This window comes from Ovis aries, chromosome 3, assembly GCF_016772045.2.
Source record: "Ovis aries strain OAR_USU_Benz2616 breed Rambouillet chromosome 3, ARS-UI_Ramb_v3.0, whole genome shotgun sequence".
NCBI lineage: Eukaryota > Metazoa > Chordata > Mammalia > Artiodactyla > Bovidae > Ovis > Ovis aries.
Genome location: NC_056056.1, coordinates 34,132,802 through 34,160,054, shown reverse-complemented (window position 1 = coordinate 34,160,054; position 27,253 = coordinate 34,132,802). Strand labels below are relative to the sequence as shown.

The window sequence follows — 27,253 nt, the reverse complement described above, 5'->3', positions numbered from 1 at the left end:
AAAAGTGAACCAGAGACAAGGGGAGGGGAGAGACTTCAGGTTGGCAAAAGCGCTCTGTCTCAGTTTCCTCATCTGTAACATGGGAATCATAGTACTCTCCTCCTTCTTCATTTTGTGATGATTCAGTTAATCCATGTAAAGCATTTGGAATAGTGCCTGACATGTGGTAAATGCTACATAAGTGTTAGCTCTTCTCTGTGTCAGAAAGTCAATTGTGGAAAAAATCAGAGAGAGCCTGAGAAGACTGGTTAAGAGCTTGGGTTATAAGTTTTTAGTATGGGGGTGAATACGGACACAGAAAGAAGATATTCTCGGCAAGAGCAATGGACTGGGTGTGAGAGCACAAGAAAGCAGGTTCCAGCTTCTCTACATAGTGTTATCACTTTGAAAGAATCCCCTGACTCCACTGTGGGTCTGTTGTCTGTCATCTCAGGTCCCTTCCAAATTCTACGTTGCAAAGTGATGCCAACCTGGGAGAGCAGGCTGTGGCTGCTTGGTGAGTGCCTGGGGGATGAGGGACCAGATTAAGGGAGAAGATTCCAAGGTTTGAGCCAGGATGGGAAAGTTGAGAAGAGGAGCTGGTTTGAAAGATGATCTTAGTTTGGGCATTCCAAGTTTAAGAGGAGAGTAACCAGTGATCTTCCCAGTGGTCATGTATGGTTGTGAGAGCTGGACTGTAATGAAGGCAGAACACCAAAGAATTGATGCCTTTGAACTGTGGTGCTGAGCACCACACTGAACTGTGGTGCTGTGGTTAGGCAGCCCATTCCAGTACTGTTGCCTGGAAAATCCCATGGACGGAGGAGCCTGATGGGCTGCAGTCCAAGGGGTCGCTAAGAGTTGGACACAACTGAGCGACTTCACTTTCACTTTTTATTTTCATGCACTGGAGAAGGAAATGGCAACCCACTCATGTTCTTGCCTGTAGAATCCCAGGGATGGGGGAGCCTGGTGGGCTGCTGTCTATGGGGTTGCACAGAGTCAGACATGACTGAAGTGACTTAGCAGCAGCAGCAACTGTGGTGCTGAAGACTCCTGAAAGTACCTTGGATAGCAAGGAGATCAAACCAGTCAATCTTAAGGGAGATCAACCCTGAATAGTCAATGGAAGGACTGATGCTGAAGCTGAAGCTCCAGTATTATGGTCATCTGATGTGAACAGACAACTCATTGGAAAAGTCCCTGATGCTGGGAAAGATCGAGGGCAGGAGGAGAAGGGGGCTTCAGAGGATGAGATGGCTGGCCAGCATCACTGATGCAATGAACATGAACTTAAGCAAACTCTGGGGGTGAGGGACAGGGAGGCCTGGCATGCTGCAGTCCATTGGATCGCAAAGAGTCAGACATGACTGGGCAACTGAACAACAACACATCTTGATGGAAATAAACATCCAAAGGAGATGGTTAGCAAAGTGGGTCTTGATTCTGAGAATCATTTGCAGGGCAATAGTTGGAAACTATGAGAATGGGTAGGGCTTCCCAGGTGGTGCTGGTGGTAAAGAACCCATCTGCCAATGCAAGAGACATAAGAGACACGGTTCGATCCCAGGGTGGGGAAGATCCCCTAGAGGAGGGCATGGCAACCCTCCAATATTCTTGCCTGGAGAATCTCATGGACAGAGGAGCCTGGTGTGCTACAGTCCAAAAGGTTGCAAAGAGTTGGACATGACTGAAGAGACTTAGCACATACATGAGAATGGGTGCCACCATGTCAACGTGACTCTGAATGATGCGCCCCTGGGGTCCTATGGCCCAGAATATGATCCTGAGGACTGGCAGAAATGTTGCCAAAAAGACGTGATGGTGAAAGCAAACACAGAAATGGAAATCTGTGGATGTTCCTTAGAGGTGAGGGGCTCAAACCTAGGAGACTTGAAGGAAATGATCTTGGAAGGTCCTGATTTCAAAGTCGCTTTCCCTGGAAGGCTGCGGCTTTGTCCCTGGTCTCTGCATAAGTTCTAGGCCCTGACTCTGGCCCCGGTAGGAAGCCAACTTGCTTCCCCTCCAGCAGCCTCTGGCAACCTGAAGTCAGCCTAGCCATCTCGTCACCACCCAGTTGTCACCCATTCCTTTGACTGACCCCTCAAGTTAAAAAATCTGTTGTATCTTAAGTGCGTCAAGTTAAAAATGCTGGCTATGAGATATAATGGCAGTAGGTTGCATTTTGTTTAGTCCTGTAATTAGGAGCCAAAATCTAGGGACTGACATGAATGTTTATGAGATCTCAAAGAAATCAGTGGCTCCTGGTTCACTGCCGGCTGTGGGGGGGAGACAATTCCTGGGTTCACTGGGGAGGCCTGAGGTGTTGGACAAGCAGGCTGCACTGGAGACTAAGTTTTCAGGGAAGGCAGTGGCGGCAGCAGTGGTATTGATAGGCAGCCATAAATTTCCAGAGACTGGCAAGAGAATTCTTGAGACCAAAAAAGGCTAAGCGTCCCTGGGGCAGTAGGACAAGGTCTATTTTATAACCACTCCAAGATAGGAAACTGCCAAAGGTCTAGTGCCAATAGGAAATCTTGGCTACAGCAGGGGACTAACTCATTCAGTCAACCATCACTGACAGCAGTAAGCTCCTACATCAGGGCCAGGACAAACAGGGGCATGGGCAGTAAGGAGTGTTTTATGGCTACCGCCCTCTGTCCGAAGGCTGAATAGTGGGAGGAAAAAAGGGGGAATAATATGAACCAGGCCTTGGGTCATACAAACCCAGAGGGGAATTCCAGCTTGTGGGGACTCTTAGGCAAAGGTCCATTCCAGCACAAATACACACACTTACCTTTTCCTTCCAATCCTTCCCACAGGTGTCATATTTAGGAGCCAACCTCCCTGGACTCAGAACCCAGTCCCCTTTTCCAGGTCTTGTTGCTTTTTTTCACTCCTGAGCCTAATCCTGACCGTGACTTCTTGAAAATGTCACATTAATCACAGAGACTAAGCTCCACATTGCCCCACTCTTTGCCCCCCACCCCAATTCTCTCTCTCCCCTAGTGCCCCCCAGGATAAGGCTTCACCTGACTCACTTCCCTCATGCTTTTTCACCCAAGATTTTTTCAGGATTTGTTAGTCCCTAGCTTAGTCCTCGGAGAAGGCAATGACACCCCACTCCAGTACTTCTGCCTGGAAAATTCCATGGACGGAGGAACCTGGTAGGCTGCAGTCCATGGGGTCGCTAGAGTCGGACACGACTGAGCGACTTCACTTTTACCCATTGGAGAAGGAAATGGCAACCCACTCCAGAGTTCTTGCCTGGAGAATCCCAGGGATGGGGAAGCCTGGTGGGCTGCCGTCTATGGGGTTGCACAGAGTTGGACACGACTGAAGCAACTTAGCAGCAGCAGTAGCAGCAGCTTAGTCCTAGGCTTCCCAGGTGGTGCTAGCGGTAAAGAACCCGCCTGTCAATGCAGGAGACATAAGGGATGTGGGTTTGATCCCTGGGTCAGGAAGATCTCCTGGAGGAGGGCATAGCAACCCACTCCAGTATTCTTGCCTGGAGAATCCCATGGACAGAGGAGCCTGGTGGGCTACTGTCCATAGCATCTCAAACAGGGAGAAGGCAATGGCACCCCACTCCAGTACTCTTGCCTGGAGAATCCCATGGATGGAGGAGCCTGGTGGGCTGCAGTCCATGGAGTCTCGAAGAGTCGGACACGACTGAGCGACTTCACTTTCACTTTTCACTTTCATGCATTGGAGAAGGAAATGGCACCCCACTCCAGTACTCTTGCCTGGGAAATCCCATAGATGGAGTAGCCAAGAGTCAGACACGACTGAAGCGACTTAGCAGCAAAGTGACTTAGGACGCATGCACAGCTTAGTCCTAGAGACCATTCTTATTTTATTTAGGTAGTTTTGGCTGCACTGGATCTTTGTTGCTGCACTCGGGCTTTCTCTAGTTGAGGTGAGCAGGGGCTACTCTTTGCTGTGGTATGAGGGTTTCTCGTTGTGGTAGCTTCTTAAGGTTGTGGAGCACGGGTTCCAGGTGTGCGGGCTTCAGTAGTTGCAGCACATGGGCTCAGTAACTGCGGCACACAGGCTTAGTTGCCCTGCAGCATGTGAAATGTTACCAGACCAGGGACTGAACCCGTGTCCCCTGCACGGGCAGGCAGATTCTTCACCACTGGACCACCAGGGAAGTCCCTGGAGACCAGTTTTAACTTGGTTAAAAAGTTCCTCCAGGCACTAGGCCAAGTGACCCATTCAAGGCTGATTAAGACTTGCTGAACTAGGCACAGGAAGTTCTGGGAGGTGAAGGACATTTCTGGATGATTCTAAAAAACAAATCCTATTCCGCTTGTCCCTGACCCTATGCCAATCTATTGAGTCCACTATCTGACAGGGAGTATGGAACAGAGGAGCAGGAATCAGGGGACACTGTCTTTAGCCATTTGTAGAAATTTGGTCAAATCAATTACCTTCTGGGCTCCAGTTTCCTGCCTCATAAAATGACCTTGAAGGCCCCCTTCAGCTCCAGAGGGGAGTTTACTTTGCACCCGGGTCAGCTGGTTTTTTAGGAGAGCCTTGAGAAGTTGAAGCACTTCCAAGGTCTTCCCTCGTGTTCTTTACAGTCTAGAAAGTGTACTTTCTAGGATCTAGCTGTTTCAACAGTAGATCTAAATGTTTGGCTGCACTTGGATCTGCTTTAAGTTTCCAGGAGATGCAAAGCATAACATGTGTAATCCCTTAAGACCCAGACCCTCATTCTCCCAGAGCAGAGCTAGGAACAGACTGCTCACTGAAGGACACTTGAGGGAGTGAGTACACGGCTGGGGTTTCACTTTGTTATGTGCAGGGAACATGGGCTTGGGATTCTAAATAGGAAACTTCTGGGAAATACTGGGTGGGGGCTGGGTGATGAGGTAGGGGAGGCCGGGGAACTACAGACCGCTAAAGGCAGAGACGGAGTTTAGGAGTCACTGGGCTGGAGCGTGGAGGACAAACTGCTGATGGTCACAAGTCAGGGAAGCCCACTCCCGGCTAGTGAGTGCACCCTTCACTCACTGTGCACACAGGGAGCAGTCAGCCCCCTCACCCAGCTATTCCAGCCCCATAGCAGCTCCTGTAGTTTTCTTTGGCTCAGAGAACCAGAGGCGTCCCCTGAGCCCTGGCCCCCCTCTACCGCAAAGCAACTGGCTTCCATTACCCCTGACAGCTCCAGAGCAACAGCCCAGCCCCCGGCCCCAGCCTGGCTTAGTGCCGTTCCCTTTTATGGTGAAGCTGAGGGAAAGCAAGAAGTGAGGGGGAGTAGGTTTGGGCTGGGCAGAGGGTTGTAAAGCCCCGGGCTGCCTCTCCCCTCAGGAGAGACCCTCGGACATCTACTCACTGTCATCTTTTTTTCTCCTCGGAGGCCCACTCTGCTTACCACCCACACGACCCCTTTTGCCGCTCCCAGCCCTTCCTCCTTTCCCCCCTCCCTGACATCCGGGGGGTGATTTCCCACTTGGCCCAAGTCCCACGGCTTGGGTTTTGATTGCAGGAGGGTCCGCCCTATTTCCGACGCCCACCTCTTGGGGTGGGATGGAGGGAGGGAGTCCGACTAAGGGAGGCACCGGTCAGATCACAGGCAGGATCGTTCTTTTTGGCGTATGTGGGGCAGAAAGGCTGGCGCGCCAAGGAGAGGGACCCGGCCGCCCCACTCCAGTCCCCATTCTACACCGCCTCTCATCCCTCTCCCCGCCGCCCGGGCCAGGGAGGGGGCCCTGAGGGCAGGGCGCAAAGGAAGCACCTGGCCGGGCCGGGAAGGGAAGGATGGGCAGCAGCGAGGGGGCCCGGGACAGGAGAGTGGCGGGGGTGGGGTGGGCAGGGAAACCGTCTAGGCTCAAGCCGAGCTCCTTGCCCGGCCCGGCCGCCGCACCCTCACTCTAGCCCACTCCTTAGCTCCAGCGAGGTTGCCCTAGGGCCGCTAACCTCGTTCCGGGAAGCGCCAGCTGCAATCAGCTGCGCCGCGCGGCGTCTGGAGTGCGCGTCCGCCCCGCGACCCACACGACGGCCCCTCCCTCTTCGGCCCGACCCAAGACCCCGCCCCTCGCGAGAGCGCCGCGGGAGCAGGCGAGACGCTGAGGCTAGAGAGCCTTACCGGCCGAGCCTCATACCCGGAAATGCCTGGTTTGGAGCCGAATTGGCGCTGCAGACTTCCGGTCCAGGTTTACTACCTCAAGCTAGTCCCCAGACCGCGTCGGAGCCGAGCCCTGCTGATCAGGTAAGAGGCAGGCAGGCTCGATCCCCGACCCATAGGCGGCGACTGGACCAGGGCGGGGGCCAAGGACGGGTCCTGGTTTGGGCGAGGAGTGCGCTGGCCCGCGGCTCAGGCCCTCCTCTTCTCCTCAGCATGATCACGGACGTGCAGCTCGCCATCTTCGCCAACATGCTGGGCGTGTCGCTCTTCCTGCTTGTCGTTCTCTATCACTACGTGGCTGTCAACAATCCCAAGAAGCAGGAATGAGAGTGGCGCTTTTTCTGCCCCAGGTAACGGTCCGGGGCTGTAGCGCCTAGTCCCTGGAGAGTGAGCGGGAAGGCCGCGCCAGGGCCGGCAGGGTTCCAGACTTCAAATCGGAACGTGTTGGGCCAAGCGTGATACAGTCCAGAAATGGGCCCCTTTATCCGCACAAAGTAGCGATTGCCCAGCCCCCTTCCCCCTTGAACTGCTCCTTGCTAGAACGGAGTGGGTACCGTCAACCCATTCAGTCCCCATCTTCATGTCGTTCCCGATTTCCAAGTGGATAGTATGGGTGCAAGGAGGTACTGGCACCCTAAGGAATAAAGGTAATGAGGATGCCATCCAAGTATGAGGATTTGGGCTCTTCACTTAAAATAGTCCTTACTTTTCCAAGGTTGTTAGGTCTTTAGGCATAATTTTTTTATGGGGGGGTTGCAGAAATAGAGAATTCTATTTCAGGGGCACAGGGCGCTTATGTAGGGGGTGGCTACTATAGACCTAAGTCATAGATAAGAGTGGGATGGGGGAGGTTGTATGAAGGGCTTGTAAACCAACCTGTAACAGTGGGTGAGAACTGTAAGGGGGAACAGGCTGGATGGGAGTTGATTCTGAAGGATAGCCCCAGAGGAAAGCTGCAGCATTTTCCTTACCTCAGGTCTTTCCCCCTCTTTTCTAGGGTTCCAGGACATAGTCTGAGGCAAGATGGAGGGTGTGAGGGGCCTTCACACTTCACTTCATCCCTTCTACCCATCACAGCATACAAAGCAACTACACCTGGATTTTTCCAAACAACTTTTATTTCCTCAAAGTCTTCCTTAACCCTATGGAACAAGAAGCTGCCACTGAATAGGGCCCAGTATAGGGGCTACTTTCTTTTCTACTCCCTCCCCCTAATATAAAAAAATATATATATATTTGTGGTCCCAAAATCTTGTGCTGTGGAGGGAGGGAAGGGGTGGCAGGTCCCTGCTTTGTCCTGTCTCAAGGTGATGCTTTGCAATGTCTCAGAACAGTGTGTTGGGTGTTCTAAGAAGTTACATAGAGTTGTCACATGGAATCAGCAGCTGAAAAAGGGGACCAGCACATTTGTCACTGTGTTCCCCATTGTGGGGTCATATCCTGGGCTTGAAGGCATCAGACCCGGGGAGAAACAGTGAATGGGGGAGATTTAGGGACAAAACAAACCTCGGTTTGGCCCAAGGGCCCCCCACTATAACAAATCCGAGACTGGGAGCCAGACAGACTACAGGAAATAGGAGAAAAGGCGGGGGCGGAGCGGGGCCGTGGGGGCCCGGCCTGAGGCAGCCTGCAACAGAGAAAAGAGAGGAATCAGGGTTGAAAACTCAGCCCTTCTTCTGGTCTTTTAGCCAGGGGCTGGGACATGAGACAGGCAAGATGGGGTGGTCTGATAGGGGTGCCTGAGGCCCTGACTGGAAGTTGTTCTCTTGTCTGCTGAAGACTGAGAGCATGATGGAAAAAAAGTCAGCGACTGGATTCTTAATGGAGGTACATTTAGTCTTTAAGGGGTCAAAGGGAGAAGGGGAGGAAGAAAATAGTCCTGAATGGCAGAAATGGGAATAAGAGGTGGAATGAGGGGCTGGACACTGGTGCTCACCGTGGTGTGCAGCGGGGTCCCAGCTCCGGCTCACTGTTCTTCTTGGTCTGGGGGATAGGGGATGTGGGGCCCGAAGAGCCTCTCATCCCTCTGCGAGTCGGCGGTGAGCCCTGGGCCAACCTGGGCCTAGCCTGTGTGGACAGGGGGAGGCTAAGAGGCTGGATTCTTCCTTGGACATTCTTGCTTCTAGGTTTCCTTCTAGTTTCCACGTGTACGAGTGTAGTATAGGGGTCAGCATGGGTACTAGGACCTTGAGTTCTTGGGCATTATGCCTAGCTGAGAGGGTCAGGCAGGATAATAGCTAAAAAACTCGGGTTCAGTCTATGATTATACAGTCCAAGCTTTACTTAACTAGGGGAGGCGAAAGGACCCAGCATTTATCCTTCATGGCTATACCACAGCCAAGATCTGGAGGAGTAGAAAAGCACGATGTGGAAAGATGTTGGAGTATTAGTAGGTCTGCTTCAGAGCCTTCACTGCCTCAGCCGCTGCTAGAGCAACTTAAGCTTCACCCATCCAGGCAGCTTCTGCCTGTACCCAACTTCAGTCAGCCTAGTATGGGGATCTGGACTGAATCGGGGCGGGTGGCACAGCTGGTCCTAGGAGCAGCAACCAGAGTGTTACCTGGGGAATCCGGGACCCCTCCTGGCGGGTAGTCTCCTCGGGCAGGTCTGGGCAGAAAGAGAGGAGAAGCTAAGGGCAGGGGCAGGCAAAGCCAAAGCTAGCAGGCTGAGGTGAGGGTATGTCTGGCAGGGATGCTGGGACTGGAAGCAAGCAAGAGACCTGGCTGAAGGGGATGGGAGGCACTTGACAGACAGGCATTCAGGCATCAGAGCAGCTCTCTGCTGTGGTTCTGGGGCAAGGATGTAAAGCAGTGCTGGGCATTTTCCCTCCCGCTCCCCAGGTGAATAGCGCCTTGCTGGGCTCTGCCAAGAGTTGTTAGCTGGGGGCTGGGGAAGACCCCAAAATGTTACCTGTAGTCGGGTCCTAATACAGGGGATCCGAGGTCCAGCCCCCAGCAGACCTTTCCCAATCACCATGACAGCCTCTGTCTTGTCTCCTGAAGACAGGAATGAGCAGCTGCTCCCTAGGGAACAAAGGAACCTGGGATCAGGACAGGGCCATGGAGAAGAGGTAACTTCCTTTCCATCCGGGTTTCTCAGTGCTGGCACTGTTGACATTTTGGATTGGATTATTCTTGGTTGTGGGGGGCTGCCTTGTGTGTTTCAGGATGTTTAGCAGCATCTCTGGCCTCGACTCAGCAGATGGCATTTCTTCTGCCTCCTCCTCACTGTAACAACCAAAAAATTTCTCCAGACATTGGCAAATGTCCACTGTTGTGCAAAACTGCCCCTCATTCAGAAGCACTGCATGCTCTAGTCTGGTCCAAGGGGTGGAATGGCAACTTGGAGCTTGACTCAGAACCCACTCAAGCTGAACTGCTTTGAATTTGTTAGTGTTATCCCAGTTGTGTGTGTAAGCATTTAAGGATCAAGCAGCACCAAGACCGGTGGATTCAGGGCTACCCACCGAAGAGTTAACAGGTTGGGAGTAGCAGGCTCTGAGGGAGGCAGAAGATGTCAGACTGGAGTCTTAGAAATCATCCCCATCCAGTCCCTTACATGGCTGGGTCTAGAACCTAAAAGGAAAGGAGATGGTCTAGGCTCTCTATGTGAATGACATGATCCCGTAACATGTGTGGTGATGATGGGTGAAAAGGCCTATGCTGTTTTCATTCTTCAGTTTTGTCTAATGTTGCCCAGCTCCTGGAGTCAGGGAGTGTAAATAAACAGCAGATAGGAAAAGTCCTCAGGTTCAACTGTAAAAATAAGATTAAATGAGATAATGTGCTTAGAGCAGTGCCTGGCACATAGTAAATGCTCAGTAAGTGGTAGCTTATTTTATTATACAAAGACATTCATAAAATTCCAGCTTCCTGTACAAGGGCATGGATATTAGTTTAGGGATTTAGGATAATCCAGGAGGATAACTGACGGCCCTGGTCTGGAGCGGCCTGCATAACAGGAAGTCAAGAAGGAGGTGCAGGTCATATGTCAGCAGAGCTGGAGGGGTTTCTTCAAGCCTAGTCAGGACTCTGGCCTACACCCTGGGAGGTAGAGAAGGAAGGAGGTTGACCAACCCAGATTTCAGTGGCAGTGAGTACAGACCTGATATGCTGAGTGAGTTGGGCAGTAGGCAGGAGCCCATGTGTGAAGAGGCTAGGTTAGAACTAGCAGGAGTTGGGGATGGGGCCAGGCTGCTTGAAGTAGGGCGATGGGTCACTGGCTGATGCCGCTGTCTCCTGTCCTGGCTTCGGGGCTCTGAGTAGAAGGGACACAAGCAGATAAAAGGGCAAATAAATGAGGTATTGTCACTCCACTGCCCCACTGGCTTTCCCTTGTCAGCAGATGCCTGTTTTCCAGCTTGTTATCATACCAGCATCCCTCTTCTGAAGTAAATCTAAGATGGGTAGAAAGACCTCATCACTTACTCCAGCTCTCCTTGTTCATCCAGCCCTCATCCTGCTTTATCTCTGTAGCTAACTAGCCTACTCACACCAGTTCCTTCTTAAGTTACTGAGCTTGGCTTTTTCTCCTCCCTCTAAATGCCCCTCTTCAACTACTTGTCCTGTCCCTAAATGCCAGTATCCCTCACCATTTTATCCTTCTCTCCTGCTCTTTGTGGTCAAAACTAAGTCTCCCTCTCGCCCTTTTTTCCTGAGCAGCAGTTCTGTCTACTGGTTGTTTCTACCTAGCAGTGTCTCATGACCCCTTGCTTCCTTTCCTTCTCCGTATCTTGGTGAAAAATCTGCTAGAAACTTTTGTTTCATCTTTCGACTCCTTCACATTTAGATTTGTATTTAACCCAAAACTGGACAGTTCACCCACTGCCTTCTCTTGAATTCCCTCTTTTTCACCTTTGCCATTACCAGTGTCCAGATACAATCTTTATCTCTTATCCAGGCTTTTAAAAAAATATTCCCCACTGGCCTCCCTAGCTTGAGTCTATTCCCTTTTATAATTCATCCTTCACACAGGTGCCAGAAATTATTATTCTAAAATACAAACCTGATCAAAAATCATTTTGACTCAGACAGTGGGGAGATGCTAAAGGTCTTTTACAGGATAAAGTTCAAACGTTTGAACATGGCATTCAAAGCCCCACCTACTGTGGGTCCAGTTTACACACCCTCAGTAGGATGCTGACTTGATCCTCTGCTATAGCTTCTGTGGCTACTGGCTATGCTCTTCCTCTGCAATGCCTGTTTCTTCTTCCAGTGAACTCTGGACATCTTAATGTGTTCCATCTCAAATGTCACCTCTTTGAAAGCCTCCCTGACCATTAATAGTAAAATTAATTGTTCTCTTTTCTTTAAATGTTCTTTGTTCCCTCAGCAAGTAACTATTTATGGTTTCTGTCTCCTTAACTAAATGTTAGTATATGTAAAGTACTTATAACAGTGCCTGGCACATAGTAAGCGCTCAATAAATGTTAGCTAATATTCTAATAGAAACTTTGAGTTTCTTGAGGGTAGGGACCTGGTCTTTTCCAACACTATGTTTCGAACACTATATCTCAGGGCCTGTAAAGTACTGCCTGGAAAAACAAAGACCTTAAACATTTTGTTTGCCTGGATAGCAGACACTCACTGCAGACCATGAGCTGACTCAACAATCCCTGTCTAAGGGCATATGGTTATACTCTTAAAGGGCAGCTCTCTTGGTCCCTTCTTTGTGGCTAGAGCCTCACTGCTACAGATTCTGAAAGGTGGGGTCCCAGTTGGGTAGATGGTGATGAGAAGGGGCAGGGAGGTGCTCAGGCATGGCAGGTCCCTCTTCGTCATAGGGGGACAGCAGGTACCAAATGTTCTCAAACCAAATGAGCCATTAACTTCTGTGGAGCTGACTTTGATGCTGGTTATAGGATGCCAGCTGATTTCTGATAAAGCAACATGTGTTACGTGTAAAAAGCCTCATGTAAAAAGTAGGAAGTAGGTAACAGTTTTATCTTGTCTAACTACACTAGCAGTGACAAGGGTACTTCAAGAACATTCCCAAACCAAATTTTAAAAAACTGATACTTGTATGAAAAAGGACGAGAAGAAAGGGAGAGATCTCAGAAGGAAGCTACTCTAGCTTTGAGGAGGTTGCCGAGATGCTGGGTACCAATTAGAGTATAAGACCACAGACAGGAGTCAAAAACAACCAGACCTTAGGAGCTAGTAAGAGTTGGCACAGCGATGCCAACAAAACAACCGAAGTCAGGGACTCATGGCCACAGTTAAATAACTTGAAACTTTATCCACCTCCAAAGACTCGAGAGATGCTGCACAGCCTAGATCTTGGTAATGGCTTCAGTTAAAACAGGGATGTCAAGATGATGTCAAGTGGCAGTGCACTTGGGTCACTTCAGATAATGAACCTTATGACAGAGGGAGAAACACCAAGAAATAGATGATCTGACACAGAAGGATGCTGGAACCGTGTTAGGGGATGAAGCTTCACCCTACCCCAATAAAGGATAAAAGTGCAAGCAAGAGAGTGAAGGCCTCTGGGACGTTTGTAGGTTCCAGTAAGGAGCTAAGTGACACTCAAGATACAAAGCAAAATGAGCAAATGATATAAAAAATGCCAAGTGAAATCTAAAGATCAAGGGAAAGATATTAAGGATACATCCCTGGAATCCTGCCACTAAAGAGAGTTTCAGGATAGGAAACAAGTTTGGTTTAGGAGAGAGGCCTGATCTGAAAAATGGGAGGCATTTAAAGGTAGCACGTCATCACTTAAAAGCCTGTCTTAAGATGTGGCGGGGCCCTCTTGTAAATTTGGCAGCAAAAGCACACAGCCCAGCTTCTCATGTTTTGACTTCTGGGCCCTGGTGTCATCTAGGCTTATCCAGTCTCATTGTGAGAAGAATTAAAAGGAGGAGCTCCAATTCTTCTTGGTTCTAAACTATAGAAACGGCAGCTTAAGGCAGAGCGCAAGTGGTGATGGGACCAGCTGTGCATCTGTGACCAGTTCGGAGAGGGTGCAGCATGGTCATCAGCCCCAAGGTTCCATCTGGGAGTGGCAGGTCAGTCCTGGGCAGAGGCCCAAGACGCAGAGCTAGACTGCATCTCACCACCATTTGAGTCAGAATGGATATTCTGAGGGCTCACAATTCTGGAGCAGTTGTGTACCCTTTGCCTAGGTCCGGCACCATCCCCACTTTCCCCAGACAATCTTTAGAACTGTCCCTCCAAGTAGTACTCAGGTCTCACTGGATCCCTAGGACTATCACAGACCTGATTAATGCCCTTTGAGGGGTGGATAGGCAGGCAAGCCTCCATTCACCTCCCAGCTTCTTGCCTTTTATTTGTTCAACAAATATTTGGAAATCATTTAATAAGTGCCAAGCATGTTGCTAGGTGATAAGGGAATAAACAGATGTGTTAGGAAACATTTCCTGCCATCAGGTAAGTTTTAATCTAAGGGCATATGGCTATTTAACATGAAACTTTTGTTTTCATGGGAAAAGGTAAAAGTGGTAATGGAGCTAGAGGCCTGGAGGCTTCCTGTGTCCTTTGACTCACTTCTCAAAGGAACCTCTACTATTCATTGGCCTTGAGGTGCTCCACCAGAAGCTGCCAGCCAGCTGAGACAAGGCATCACGGAGGCCAGGAAAGAGTTCTGGTAATCTCAGCTTTAAGTGCCAGAGCTGGGATGGATTAGAGTGGCCTGGCCGTGGTAGGCTGATGGCTGAAGGCTCCCTGCTTTACTCTTAAGCCCCTGCCTGGTCTTTACACCAGTAGCCTGCTGTGTAGGCCGGAAAGGGAGCGCCTCGGGTGCGGTTTAGGGAGCTCCAGGTCCTTGCCTGATCCTGAGAGCAAGTGCCTTCTTCAGTCATGTGTCCTAGGCAACTCGCTGGTGTCTCTCTCCACCCCCAGCCCCACGCCCGCCAGGCCTTGTTTTCGTGAATGCGTAGCCAACAGGAGGAGGAGCTTGTTTATTCTCCGCCCTCTACCCAGCAGGTCCTCTGAACTGTCTGTCTTTGTTTTCACACCCCTAAACTGCCCACTTCAGCAATGACATTAGCTATTCCCCAGTGATCTGGCACTATAGCCAGGGGGGTGCTGGGAGGCAGGGCCTACTCAGGCTCTTTCAGCTTCCTGCCCCCGCAACATTTCTATTCACCCCAAGTTGGCTACTTTGGGGCTTCTAAAATGTCATTCCCCAGCCTCTGAGGACAGGCCCAACCAGACTAGTTAGTTCCCTGAGGCCCTGCCTTAAGCTGCTGGCTGGGATACCTAAATCGTTTTCTAGATAGCCCAACCTCATGTTCTGTTCTAGCCAATAAAGGACTGCCATTAACTAATCTACAGTTACATGGGATATTTTTTATGTATTAGTGGGAATTTTCTTAAAAATAAGTTCATAAGTAAAAAAAAAAAAAAAAAAAAAAAACCTTCAGCAATCCCAGTTTGGGGATTTGGAAGGTGTATTTACAGATGCTTTTTAGTTAGATCTCCATAGAGATGAGGGTCATGGTTTTCTTATCTTAGAAGACAAAGGGTGCCTAGATGTGGTGAGGGCCCAGAGCCAGGTGTGTAGAACCAGGAGATGTCACAGAGCTACAGCACAGGACAAAATGAAGAAGTTTTCCCAGTGTGAGTTGAAGATGCCAAGTCCAGTACCACAGTATGCATCAGAGGTCCCTATCCCACGCCAAGGCTAGTCTCCCATCCTGGAGTCTTATCAGGGCCTTTGAGATGGAAGTGGCAAAAACTGGAGCAACAGCAAATCCTCAGGAGAACACAGGAGTCAAGATCCCTGGGTCTGCTCTTTCAGCTCCTTACAGTATTCCTGTCTGGCATTATTAGGAATCTTCCTGACCTCTTCAGAGATAGTTTCTTGTTCCTACAAATATTTATGCAAGTCCATAGGGTGTCCTGATTCTCAAACCAGCTCTCTTTCTGCATCTAAGCTCATTTGCTGCTGCTGCTGCTAATTTACCTGGGGGAATATAGCTTCTCACTTGGTTTCACCTGCACCTGTATGTGGAAGACTCTTAGATACAACCCTGATATCACCTTTCTGCATTTTGGCCTTTTCTGCCTGTGAAAGACTCAATTGTGTCCGACTCTTTGTGACCCCATGGACTACATAGTCCATGGAATTCTGCACACCAGAATACTGCAATGGGTAGCCATTCGCTTCTCCAGGGGATCTTTCAAACCCAGGGATTGAACCCAGGTCTCCCGCATTGTGGGCAGATTCTTTACCAGCTGAGCCACTAGAGAATCCTTTTTCTTCCTGTAGGACATCTCCATATAGGTAGCTCGTGATATCCAAGCAGGTCTAAAATAGATAAACAGCACTCTTCTTCAGACAATGTCTTAATGTCATCATGACATACTCCTTTAGCTTGTAACCATGAAGCTCTCTTAAGTCTTTCTCTTCCACCACCACTGAATCCCTCCATTTGTTTCTATTATATACCTTCATAGACCCTGGTACAGGCACTCGTCATCTCATGTATAAACTACTGCAAAGGACCCCATCTCCCATCCCTGCTAGATTTCTATATAAACAGTTCACAGACAGCTTGCTTAAGCAGATCTTTTGTTCCCATCAGGAGAAACACAGTCACTGCCATATTGTCTTTGTTAACACATAATCTTTTGTTTTCAAGACATTTCAGCTTCCTCCTCCCACCTTTCTTCCCGATTTCCACAGGGAAGGGTTTGCTCTTTGAATCAGCTAGTGTGCCTGCTTGTCGTCCTCTCTACACATAGAGGTCCTGGCTATCACTCTCATCTCTGGAGTGTTCTTATTAAACCATAAACCACACCCATTCCTCAAAACCACTTCTCAACTGATCATCCTTTGGGTGATTACTCTTGTGTTTATCTACAACAGTGGCTCCCCACCTGCTTACAGTGCACTTTTCTGCTGTGTTTACAGCCCTGTGTCCCTTAGGAAGTTTTGAGTCAGTCCATCAGCAATTACTCTGTACTGACTGTGCCTATTTTCTATTAGTTATTTGGGGAAAGTAACAAAGAAACAGCATAGGCTTCTCACTCAAGGAGCTTAATACAGCACTCTACATTGGGGTGGGGGTGAGGGGGTGGAGTAGGGAAGATGTTAATAAAATATTGACTAAAAACTGCCTAGAATCCTCCAATGATGACCTAGAAAAGGCTCTTTACTGTTTCCCTTTTGTAGTCAGGGAAGAAGATTTAGGGTTCATATTCCTTCATGAGTTAAGAGGAAAAGAAATTAAAAGAAGAAAAAGTATCCAGATTTAAGATAGGAAACTCAAGTATGCCAGAAGGCAAAAAGACCTAAGTTTGAATAACTACCACTTAATAGCTGTGCAACCTGGGACCAGTGAGCCTTCAGCACCCTCAGCTTCCTCATTAGAAAAATGGAAATACCACCTATCTTCAGGGTGCTTGTAAGGATTAAATAAGTATGTGGTACTATTTTGTTCACTGTTTAACGCTATTTAAATATAAGGCATTATTACTGCTTTAATACTCAAACAGTGTACAAAAGTGTCCTTTCTCAATGAAGACAGACTGTCTTGAGTGGGGCTTGGAACCTAAGCAGAAGGTAACTATGGGGTCTGCCAGGGACAACATCTTATTGGTCAAAGCTGCTGAGGACCACTGCTCTCTCTCCTGTGGCTGCTCTAATTAGCGGTCATTTCCACAGCCAATGACGCCAGGGCATGTTTCTGCTCTGCACCAAAAGCTTTGTTGCAAGCTGAGCAGCTGTGAAGTGCTGACAAGGACAAGTGCAGCTTGAAGACCAGCAAAGCTCAGTTTTTAGTGTATGAACCTCTATACTCTGGCCAGACTGCTGTAGCCCAGAATCCACATACAATGTTGCTTTCTGATCTAGTGTTATTTCCAGGAACAGCACTGTAACAGTCGCCCTACTCCAGTCCAGGTCACTCCCAAGGAACAACTCTGAAGTCCCTTCCTCTTCTTTTTCCTTAAAGGCCCACCTGTTTCTGGTCAAGCAGGGTCTTAATGGCCAAACCTAGGGGCACAGTTGAGGGACTGTGGCTACTGCTGGAAGGGACTGGATTGTAAGCCTAGTACAGAAGCTGTCTGTAGTAGTTCCATGTTTCTTTGGAAAAGCTAGCATCCTTCCAACACTTTCTGAACAGGCTCTGAAGCCAGGAACAAGTTCAGCCATAGAGACCCTGGGTAGGATCTCTGCATGGTGCTGTGACTGACTGTGAGGAAACCTCCTTATCCTTCCTGTTCCCAAGACAGACCAGCCCTGTCCTTGACATGGAGGCTCCATGTCTCAGCGTGACCCTGCTCTGGCCAGTGATTCTTCCTTGGGCACTTCCTGCCTCCCAGCATTGATGAAACCCAAGACCCCGGACTCCCGTCTCTACCACACAGTACCGTCTGGAGCTCGTGCCGCAGGGAACACCAAGGTCGCAGAAGAGGCTGCAGATTCTGCTACAAACTAATTTTATTGATTCACCCCTTGGTCCCAGGCCGAGTGTGCATCTTCAAGCTCTCACTTCCCCCAGCAATGCCCCAAACAACCAAACACCTGTTGCAGGGGCTCCCAGACTAGCTTACCTCTGACGGGGCCCAGCACCCGGTGGCTGACCTTTTGGGTGCTAGAGCCCAGGCCTGGCAGCCCCGCAGGCCGGCTGCCATGAAAAGGAAAGCTGGGGGAGTTCTTCATCTGTGGAGAATTTTGCTGGCTGCTGCTGCTGCCACCAGCACTTGTGCCAGTACTAAAACTTCGTGTGCGGCTCAAGGTGTTTTCAGAGCAGGAAACAGGCAGTCCGCTGCAAGAAGCAGACACCAGTTAATCCTGGGCCAGGAGGTTGTCTTGCATTGTCTTCCCTGGTCTGATACTCAGTACAGCATCACCTCTGTGGTAAAAAGTCTCAGGGACTCATTCTGAGGTGGCAGGGAGGAGTCTGTGTCCATGGATAAGGAATCTAACGTGGGGCATCTCAAGCTGCCTGGGGGCCCCTGTTCACATGTGCACGTTCCTGCTGAGAATATACTAAGAGCCATGTGGGCTAGCCCTGGGCAGCTTTAACTCCCAGTGAGGTCCCCATTGTCACCCTGGTGCTGCCCTGGCCCCTCAGACATTCACAACTACAGGAAGGTGAGACCCACCCCTGGGGACCCTCACCCTAGTTCTACTTGATTTTGAGCTCTGGAGCAGGGAATCCCCTAACCTGCTTTTCCGACATCTTGGAAGTATGTAGTGCTACATAAATGGGAAGAGGATCCCATTCCGAAAAATGCACTAACCTTCCTAATCTGAATTCACCCTGGAAACATTCACCACATGGTTCTTTTGGAAGTTGAGAATCACACAAATTCCTTGGAACTCTTTGCTCTAGAGCCCTGTTCCAGTGCCCCAGCCTCTCCCTCCTCGCTGCTTATCTTACTTGTTACTTCTGGGTGGGGTTCGAGAGCCTCTCTTCTTGCTGACGCTCATGTTCACAGTGGTGCTCAGGCCTCGGCTGCTGCGCACGTGTTTCAGCATCCAGGCCCGGAGGTTTGTTAGGCTGCTGTGCTCTGACAGCACGATCCGGGGCCACGGGTTGCACTCCGCCATGTCCAGAGCTGCAATGGCCATAGCTCGTCCCACCTGTGGGGAGTCCAATTTGGCTCAGTGTCTTGGTCTTCCAACCCAGGAAGCTGTTTCCATACATGGGTGCTGTGTTGGCTTGGGATGCACAGCCCACTGGAAAGGAAGGAGAGGCCAGCCTCACATTTGCTCAATGACTGTGTCAACTGTGGTGCTCAGGCTGTTTACTGCAAAGTGAATTTAGGGCTGTCCCCTAAATGGCTGCCCATCTGGGGCCCTCGTCCATTATGAGCAGGGGCAGGTGGGCTTTCGGGACGGCCCCAGGGAGGAGTTCCACCAGCAGGAGAAGGCACTGGGATCTCTCCTATAACCCACAGTTGTTTCTGTTCCTCTCATGTGCCCCAGGACACCGGGATCATCAGGACCTCTGTAGAGGGGGTACTTTGAACTCATGAGGGAACTATCCAATAGAAGGGGGAAGATAAGCTCACAGGCAAAGAATGTGACTCAGCTGTGCTAGGAGAGTCTCTACGGCAGGGCTGGGGGTCAGAGTAGCGCCCATTCATCCCGATACCTTTACAGTCAGAGGCCTAGTGCCTATTAACTGAGGAAAACCGCCACCATGGTTGAGAGGTGAGATGGCGACAGTGGTGAGCCTTGCCTCAGAGGACCTGAGAGTCAGGTGGCAGAGGTGAAGGCCTTTCCAGACTTTGAGGTTTCCCTTTCCCCACGCATCCCCTGCATTCGTACCTGCTCAAACAGTTCCACAGTGTATCTGGAAGGGAAGGCCGGCGGGGGAGGGGGGCTGGCACGCCCGTTGTCATGGCAGGCGGCAGGGATGCTGTTTACTGAGCGTCCAGTGTTGTAGTTGCATTCAAGTGTGTAGCTAAGACACGGAGACCTTTATCAGACAGAATCTGGACAGAACCATGGGGGACAAACTAGGCGGTCTATGAGACAATCAGCTGGGGTAGAGTGCACAAATAGAAAGGGCTGATCCCCAGCAACTAGCAACTGACCCTGGCACTTCATCACAGAAGAAAGGTCCCCCCAAAGGTAGTGTCCCAGCCTAAAGACAACCACACAGTTGTGAATCTGTCCTCTGGAAAGACTTCATCCATCCCCTGCCCCTCACACACCCTACACTGGGTTATTGTTTTCTTTGGGCAGCTATTTCATCCACTGTATCTCAGTTTCCACCCAACCTGTGGATTATCCCTGAGGCTTTGTAGATTGCAACCCGGCCGCTTCCCTCTTTAGACTGGCCATCTCTGCGGTCTCGGGCATACATGTTCTTCTCTGAGAAATTGCAGCCCTGGAAGTCAAAGTGGGCTGAGTTCAAGGAGATGAGCTTTGGATACAGCATATTTTCCACCTGTTTGGGTGAGGAAAAAGGCAACTCAGACGGAGAGACAGAGAGAAAGAAAGGATGGGGCAAGGAAGAGATGCCTAGTGTGGGGTCATGTGCCTTCACACAGCAGACAGACACCTTCAGAACCCTCAGCAGTAGTCAGCATTGCTTACATCCTCACTGAACGTTTGACAATATTTCTAGGTATTGGGAAGGCTACCTCTTTTTAAGCCCTTCTCTCTGATAATATAAAATTCTCCTTCTCCCCTGGTGTTTGAAACTCTAGAAAAACTATGATGCTAGTAGCTTGACCTTTCATAGGTCATGATGTAACACAAGGTGCTGCCCCTTCTTGGCCCCTGGAGTTCGCTCAGAATAAGCTGCCTCTTGTCAGCCCCAGGCCTTCCTGCCAGAAGGCCCTCTTTCCTCTGTTCATAGCCTGAACTTCATCTCCTGACTTGTAACACTCCCCACACTCACATGACATTCTGCAGATTCCCACCTGGGTGTTCTCGTCACTAAAGCTGTTTCCATACATGAAGCAGCCCCTTTTGGAAGCATGTCCGTGCAGGTCCACGTAGTAAGCAACACCACTCTCTCTTGGGGGGATGGCATCAGGGGCCGGCTGTTCCACCTCAGCTGACTCCTGTGGCGTAATCCACACGCTGTTGGGCTTCTGCTCGGCTGCCTCAGTCTGTGTCCACGCCTCAGGTTTATCCCCGCTGGACGAGCGCCCAAGGTGAGCTCTGTTTTGGAGACTGTCAGCTTTCTCAGGGTCAGAGAGGGGAGCATCAGGAGGGAGATGGGAACTGTGCTGGTGCTCAGAGGGACTCTGGGAGTTCAGCCGGGAATGCACGTGGTGGTAGAGAAGCACAGCTTTAGCCCCATAGATGGCCGGGTGCAGGACTGCATCAGGCTTCAGGTACTGACGGTTCAGATTCACTCCACGCGAGTCTGTGCTGCAGGGAGACAAGGACCAAAGCAGGGGCTTGAGGGCTGGGCCAGTGAAGGAGACACGTGGCAGATGGAAAGGAAACTGACTTATGAAACGAGAGGCTGAAGCTGCAACAGGAAAGACAGAACTGATGCTGGCCCTCTCCCTGGTCAGCTGTTATCCCTCCTATAGAAAGCTAAAAGACAGCTCCCTCTACCCAGACGCACCTATGGATATGCTGGCTTTACTCCCCTATAAAGTGCCACTGGATGGGATCCTATTTGTTCTCGGCTCACTGGATGATCACAGGGACCTGCCTGTGTTAGGGTGCAAGAGGACTGGGAACACAGACACTACATACGAGGCTAACAGCTGGCACTGAGATTCAGGTTATAAGGGGACTGGGATCAATCCACGTGGCTGGGCACGCCTCTTACCGGTAGTGACCCCGGACGACCCCATCAGGATTCAACATGGGAATCAGCTTAAAGACAAACAGGCGACGTAGGGTTTGGGCCCGGGGGTCGTCAGGTCGAAGAATGAAGTCCAGAAAACCGTTGAAGACAAAGCTAGATGGAGTCTCCCCGGGGTGTACCCTACTGCTTAAGAAGAATATCTGAGGTGAAGAGGAGAGCAGTTATTAGGTCATTTGCTCTATATACCAGGGTAACCATGTGGGGATGGCGGTGGGATGAGGTGCAAACAGCCATTGGATTTCCAGCTGGTTGAGTATGCAACTGGAATAGGAGCTGTCACACCTGCCTCAGAACGCAGGCTGAGGTCGTGTCTACGGGGCCAAGGGATAATATGGCCTCAACCTACCAGCAGTGCCTGCGGCTGGGCCAAGGCCAAGGTACTACCTTTATGCTATTTCTACTCACTCTCTTGCCTGTGAAACGGAATGGTCGGGGGGTGCTGGCATCAGGAAATAGCTGCTCTAGACGGGGCTCTCGATCTTCTCGAAGCCCATGGCAGGAACTGATCGTCAGTAGATCTACACGAAGTCCATCCAGAGAATAGCAGAGGGTCTCCCGGTGGTAATAGATGGTATCCAGGGGGCTGTAGATGTGAAAGTCATGAAGCCAGAAGTCCCTGAAGTCCTACCAACCAGTGGGCATGGTCACCAGCCCAGGATTTGTAGGATCTGGTCCTTCACCATAACCTTTGGGGCCTTCTAGTCCCTCACAGTGTTAAATGAGCCTGAGGATTTGGGTTGGGTCTAAATTGTCAGTGGAGAAGAAAATGGCAACCCACTCCAGTATTCTTGCCTGGAAGATCCCAGGGACAGGGGAGCCTGGTGGGCTGCCGTCTATGGGGTCGCACAGTCAGACATGACTGAAGCAACTTAGCAGCAGCTACATTGTCAGAATGCAGGGAACAGGACAGGATGAAGTTAAAGTTCTATTCCCCAGTTTATGGTGCCCTAAGGTAGGCTACTTTGCATAGACACAACAGGTGGCCTCTCTTGGGGCAGGAAAAAACAAATGTGTGCTGCACAGTGGCAATGCTGGCTAAATTCTGGGTGACTGATGGGAGCTGGGATATTAAGAGACTTGAAGTAGGCAGGTGATGAGTGGATGGTGGGATGCCAACGTCAAGGTCACACAGAAACATCTGTCAGGGGTACCCGAAGTCCCACATGCTGTACAGAGGTTTGGGGTCAGGGCTCTGAGGGCAAGCTCCAGGAGTACCAGAGGTGCTCTGCGGTCCAGGACTATGTGACAGGAAAAGAATGGGGTTGGCACCTGCTGTGGGTAGGGCTGTTCTCCAGAAAGCGCTGGTCTAGCTGGCTTAGCAAATCCTGGCAGTCACTGTAGGAGAACGGGTAGCAGAAGGCGAAGAAGGTGGTAGCCCCACGGCCTTCCACGAAACGGTGAATGAAGGATAACACAAACTGTGTCTCTGTCATCTGAGGAGCAGAGGAGGAAGAGGGAGGGGCAACACGCCATTGGTGTCAGAACTAAGAGCCTACTGGGTCGACCACCAGGAGCTGACCTCACACCCTCATCACTTTTACCAACACTCTTCCCTCTGCAACACGCCGTGACAACCAGCTCCTTCTGGGCTTCCTGAGGCAGGGGCTTATCATGGACTCCAGCTGGCACCAGAGGGACCCAAGTCTGTCTTTCCTCCTCATGGAAAATTTACCTCAAAGGTGGGCCGGTCTCTAATGCGTTCCCAGCGTGGCCGAGTGGGCAGTGTACGCACAAAAGGAGCCATGCCCTGGGAATACAGCTTGCTTTGCTTGTTCATGTTCATGATATTGATCTTGATGAGTTTCCCTGGAGTTCCTCCTCGGACGCTGAAGTAGAACCACGACCTGAGGGCCAGAGTAGGAGAGACATATCATTCTACACAGGAGGGTTGGAGAGGGGCTATGTAGGGGGGGTGGGAGTGGGGGACTGGAGCAAGCCAAACTGGGAAAGGGCTACTGGGTAGAGAATGAGGGGGATGGGGTGGGAGAGGAAGGGTGGCGTGCTGGCACGAACTCTCAAAGGGCTAACAGAAGACGCAGGGCCCACCTCTCTTCCTTCTTCCACCCTCCATTACTTTCTTCTTACCTGTTCCCATTCTCAAATTCTGTTTCAGCACAGTCTGGTCGGGTCCACACATTGAATTCATAGTCAGGAGAAGAAGCAATGCTGCTGGTGGAGGCTGATGCCCCACCCGCTACTCCTTCCCCATCATTAGACACAGATTCCACCTTCTCCACATGGGCTAGGTTCCCTGAATCAAAGCGAGAACTGAACAGCAATCCCCCACAGCGCAGCTCCATGATGGGGCTGGGAAAGCATCCTCCTGCACCACTCAGGCCCTGAGAGCTGGGGAAAATGTGGGGTAGGCAGGAGAGGGAAGAAAAATGAAAACGTGTTCTTTGGATATCGCTGGGTAAATCAGAGCTCCTCTAAGGGAGTACCATAAGAAGAGGCTCTCTTCCCCTTTAAAAAAGGAACATGTGGCCCTCCAGCAAAGGCCAAGAATAAGCAATATTCTGTCCCCACACTAAGGATTATAACTGACTTCAAAGGACCCTATTTTACCACAGTGTGGCTATTCCAAAATGAAATACTCAATGACTTAAGTATGTCGAGAAACACTAGACTCTAAGCTTCTTTGCAGCCCTAAGATGAGAGTAGAGAGGTCCAACCGCCCAAATCTAGCCATGATACACCAACTACAACATAACGCCAGCTTGAAAGATGGGCCACTCTGTACCTCCAGTTAAGAGCAGAAGGGAAAGAACCAAGTTTCTAACTTGAGATTGACAGCGCTCTCTCTCCACTCCTCTGCTTTCCCAAGTACTGACCCGGCATTTTTCTGCTGCGCCCTGAGCCCTGGAAGGGCTGGTTCTTTTTTTTTTTTTTTTTAACCCCATGCCTATTAATTATGAAAGAAAACTAGACATGTGGCCTTTGCCAAGCCAAAGTTAACTGGGCAGAAGCCACCTGCTCACATGGAGACTGCAGCTTAATCCCCCTAAGGGTGTTCCATACCGCCCCCTAAGCACCGAGGCCCCTGAAAAAGATAACCTGGTAGTTGTGGGTCAGTAATCGGTATTCTGAGCATCTCTAAACAAAAGTGGCCCATAGAGACCTACTTGGGGACAGGGGATGGCTTCTCGACCCACGACTCCGAAGGACCCTCACACCAGGACCGAGCTTGCCCCGGCTCGTTGGCTTGGGATGGGTAGGGGCGGACTCACACTCGAGGGAGGCTAACAAGGCAGGGCGTAGGTGAGGCCACGGGAGTGGGGGCGGGGCGGGACCAGCCTGAGCGAGGGGCGGGGTGGCCCAGCCGGGTGGGCTTCCAGAGGGGCTGCGGGCCGCCGAGGGCTGAGAAGGGGGCGGGGCCGGGGCCCGCACGCCACGCAGAGCCCCTCACCTCTCTCCGGGCCGGTGATCCCGCTCCCTCTCCCGCTAGCGAGGCGCCACCTGGGCCCCGGCACCCGGGCCCTCCACCCAGGACCCAAACAAAACCCGAGCGCCGCGGTGCCGGGACCCCGCTCTGCCAGGAAACAAGAAGTCTCACGCCTATTGGCCACGGGCACAGCTGGCTACCCGCCCAGTAAGGCGCGCTGCCATTGGTCAGCACACCGGGGTTCCCTCGCACGTTTAGCGGGTACCTGAGCCGGTGTTTGCGGGCTCGACCCGCAGGCGCGGCTGGAGGATTCCACCTGCGTCTTCTCGGAAGACGGTTAACGGCCTTTGCTACCGGGAGGAGAAAAAGGCAGTGATCAAAAAGGACCCTGGAAAAGACTCACCTGCAAAATAAAAGGACCGCGTGTGAAGCTGGTCATTGCCTACCGTACTCCTTTGTGTATTACAAAACACCCACAAGGTTCAGCCACTCGCGGTTGGGGAAGTCTTCCAATGCATGGGGCAAAAACCGATTGGAGGATGCGGGCATCGATCCCGCTACCTCTCGCATGCTAAGCGAGCGCTCTACCATTTGAGCTAATCCCCCAGCTGCTTTTGGCTGCTTTCCTTTTGCCTTACAGGTTGTTCTGCAGTGTCCGCTGACCAGTGGACCCGCCGTGGTTGGGGAAATTCATTTGGCTTAGCACCGAGTGCAGTGGGACCCCGGACAGGATTTTTAAAAGCAGGCATATAATAATTACACATAAGCAATAATAAACCTTATTTAAAAGCACAGATTAGCAGCAGTCCTTTGCATGTAACCCACAAGACAGCATAACCGTACCTCGAGTGTTTACCGCATATATGTTTCAAGGAACACCGGCAGTGCGCAAACTCAGTGGGTTTCTAGGTAAGCTTTTCTCTTACGAGGAAGAGAAGGTTAAAAAGATCTTACGAAGTCCTTCGAGCCGGAATCGAACCAGCGACCTAAGGATTGCCACAGCTCACTCACTACAGTCCTCCGCTCTACCAACTGAGCTATCGAAGGCCCCGCTGCTAATGGTGGCTGCTGCTGTCCCTCTAATACTTACCAAGGCCACACTCCAGGGTCTCAAAAGCTTTGAGGAGGCCTAGCGCCCACCTTCTAAAGAAGCTCTTCCAGGCTGCACAGAACAGAGGAACCTGGAGGCAGAAATGCGAGCAAAGGACTCTGCCAAAGGACCCGCTTTCCAACCGGGACCAAGGAAACACGGACCACACAGGTCCCTTCCGTTTCCGTGCTTTTTACAAAACGATAGCCGCCGACACTCCACCCGCGGTGGCTTCTACAGTACTGCGGACGCTTAGAGACCCGGCCCACGACCCTGACTTCTGATCTCTCCAGCCTGGCCAGCATGCCCACTTGCTCTACTCTCGCCAGGCGCCTGCGGGGTTTGCAAAGCCGAAGGCTTACGTTCGCTATTTCCGCCCCTCGTTTCCCTCCGCTGTCTCCGCGGTCGCTAACATAGTCCTACTTTCCTCCTGATAGGAAGGACATTCATTCAGTCAATTAACCCATGTTTGTCGGGATCCCTTCCTCCTATGAGCAAGAAAGATACAAACCACGGAGCTGCTGGAGGCGAGCGGGGCGGCCCAGGGGCGGACGGCGCGGGACGCCGAGGGCTTAGCTACGCCCGACGCGGCCGGGGGCCGGGCGGGAAGTCGGGCCGCTTGCCTCCCCTAGACCCTCGCCCCTGCCGGCCTCACACCTGCGTCTCCTTCCAGGGGCCTGGCGTGCCAGCCCACAATCCTTTGCCCACCAGAAGCTCCCGTAGTTTTAAAACAAAGAAACGCACCTAGAACCCATTTCCTGTGTGCGGCTCGGCTTTCTGTGTGGCAGGGTGGGTGTGCGGGGAGACCGATCTCCACTGCCTGCTCTGCGACCACCGCCTGAGCTACCCCGGGTCACAGTCTCCCCGGGCGAATCCAGGTCAGACGAGGGTTTCAAGCCCCTGGCGACTCCGACATTTTGTGGGGTCCCTCAGCTCAGTTCAGTTCAGTCGCTCAGTCGTGTCCGACTCTTTGCGACCCCATGAACCGCAGCACGCCAGGCCTCCCTATCCATCACCAACTCCCGGAGTCCACCCAAACCCATGTCCATTGAGTCGGTGATGCCGTCCAACCACCTCATCCTCTGTCATTCCCTTCTCCTGCTCGCAAACTTTCCCAGCATCAGGGTCTTTTCCAATGAGTCAGCTCTTTGCATCATGTGGCCAAAGGATTGGAGTTTCAGCTTCAACATCAGTCCTTACAATGAACACCCAGGACTGATCTCCTTTAGGATAGACTGGTTGGACCTCCTTGCAGTCCAAGGGACTCTCAAGAGTCTTCTCCAACACCACAGTTCAAAAACACCGATTTTTCTGTGCTCGGCTTTCTTTATAGTCCAACTCTCACATCCATACGTGACAACTGGAAAAACCATACCCTTGACTAGACGGACCTTTGTTGGCAAAGTAATG

The 27,253-nt window shown here is 51.1% G+C and overlaps 2 protein-coding genes and 2 non-coding genes across 15 annotated transcripts; 1 reads left to right on the top strand and 3 right to left on the bottom strand.

The window, feature by feature from the left end:
- The first annotated feature begins 6,112 nt into the window (after nucleotides 1-6,112).
- Nucleotides 6,113-7,347, top strand: OST4 (oligosaccharyltransferase complex subunit 4, non-catalytic). Its single transcript, XM_004005744.5, has 3 exons — nucleotides 6,113-6,196; nucleotides 6,325-6,462; nucleotides 7,110-7,347. The coding sequence occupies exon 2, from the start codon at nucleotides 6,326-6,328 to the stop codon at nucleotides 6,437-6,439; it is 114 nt and encodes a 37-aa protein (XP_004005793.3). The 5' UTR covers nucleotides 6,113-6,196; nucleotide 6,325; the 3' UTR covers nucleotides 6,440-6,462; nucleotides 7,110-7,347.
- AGBL5 (AGBL carboxypeptidase 5) lies at nucleotides 7,211-26,795 on the bottom strand. Of its 12 annotated transcripts, none has more exons than XM_042245894.2 (15): nucleotides 26,588-26,795; nucleotides 25,019-25,103; nucleotides 23,457-23,717; nucleotides 23,044-23,215; nucleotides 22,641-22,804; nucleotides 21,777-21,954; nucleotides 21,333-21,511; nucleotides 20,464-20,920; nucleotides 19,816-19,985; nucleotides 19,361-19,496; nucleotides 18,468-18,670; nucleotides 17,635-17,849; nucleotides 10,217-10,369; nucleotides 8,673-9,135; nucleotides 7,211-8,179 (listed from the first exon to the last, which is right to left on the bottom strand). In XM_042245894.2, exons 3-15 carry the CDS (start codon nucleotides 23,669-23,671, stop codon nucleotides 8,131-8,133), a joined length of 2,754 nt encoding a protein of 917 aa, XP_042101828.1. In that variant the 5' UTR covers nucleotides 23,672-23,717; nucleotides 25,019-25,103; nucleotides 26,588-26,795; the 3' UTR covers nucleotides 7,211-8,130. The 12 variants fall into 12 exon arrangements, 11 of the variants coding, with proteins under 11 accessions (XP_042101828.1, XP_042101827.1, XP_027822396.1 ...); XM_042245893.2 differs by lacking the exon at nucleotides 26,588-26,795 and adding an exon at nucleotides 26,355-26,406; XM_027966595.3 differs by lacking the exon at nucleotides 26,588-26,795 and adding an exon at nucleotides 25,844-26,189.
- On the bottom strand, nucleotides 25,287-25,359 carry TRNAA-AGC (transfer RNA alanine (anticodon AGC)). Its single transcript has one exon. It is a non-coding gene; the product is annotated as a tRNA-Ala (tRNA).
- On the bottom strand, nucleotides 25,712-25,800 carry TRNAY-GUA (transfer RNA tyrosine (anticodon GUA)). The gene is given in 2 exon segments: nucleotides 25,712-25,747; nucleotides 25,764-25,800. It is a non-coding gene; the product is annotated as a tRNA-Tyr (tRNA).
- Nucleotides 26,796-27,253: the final 458 nt, after the last annotated feature.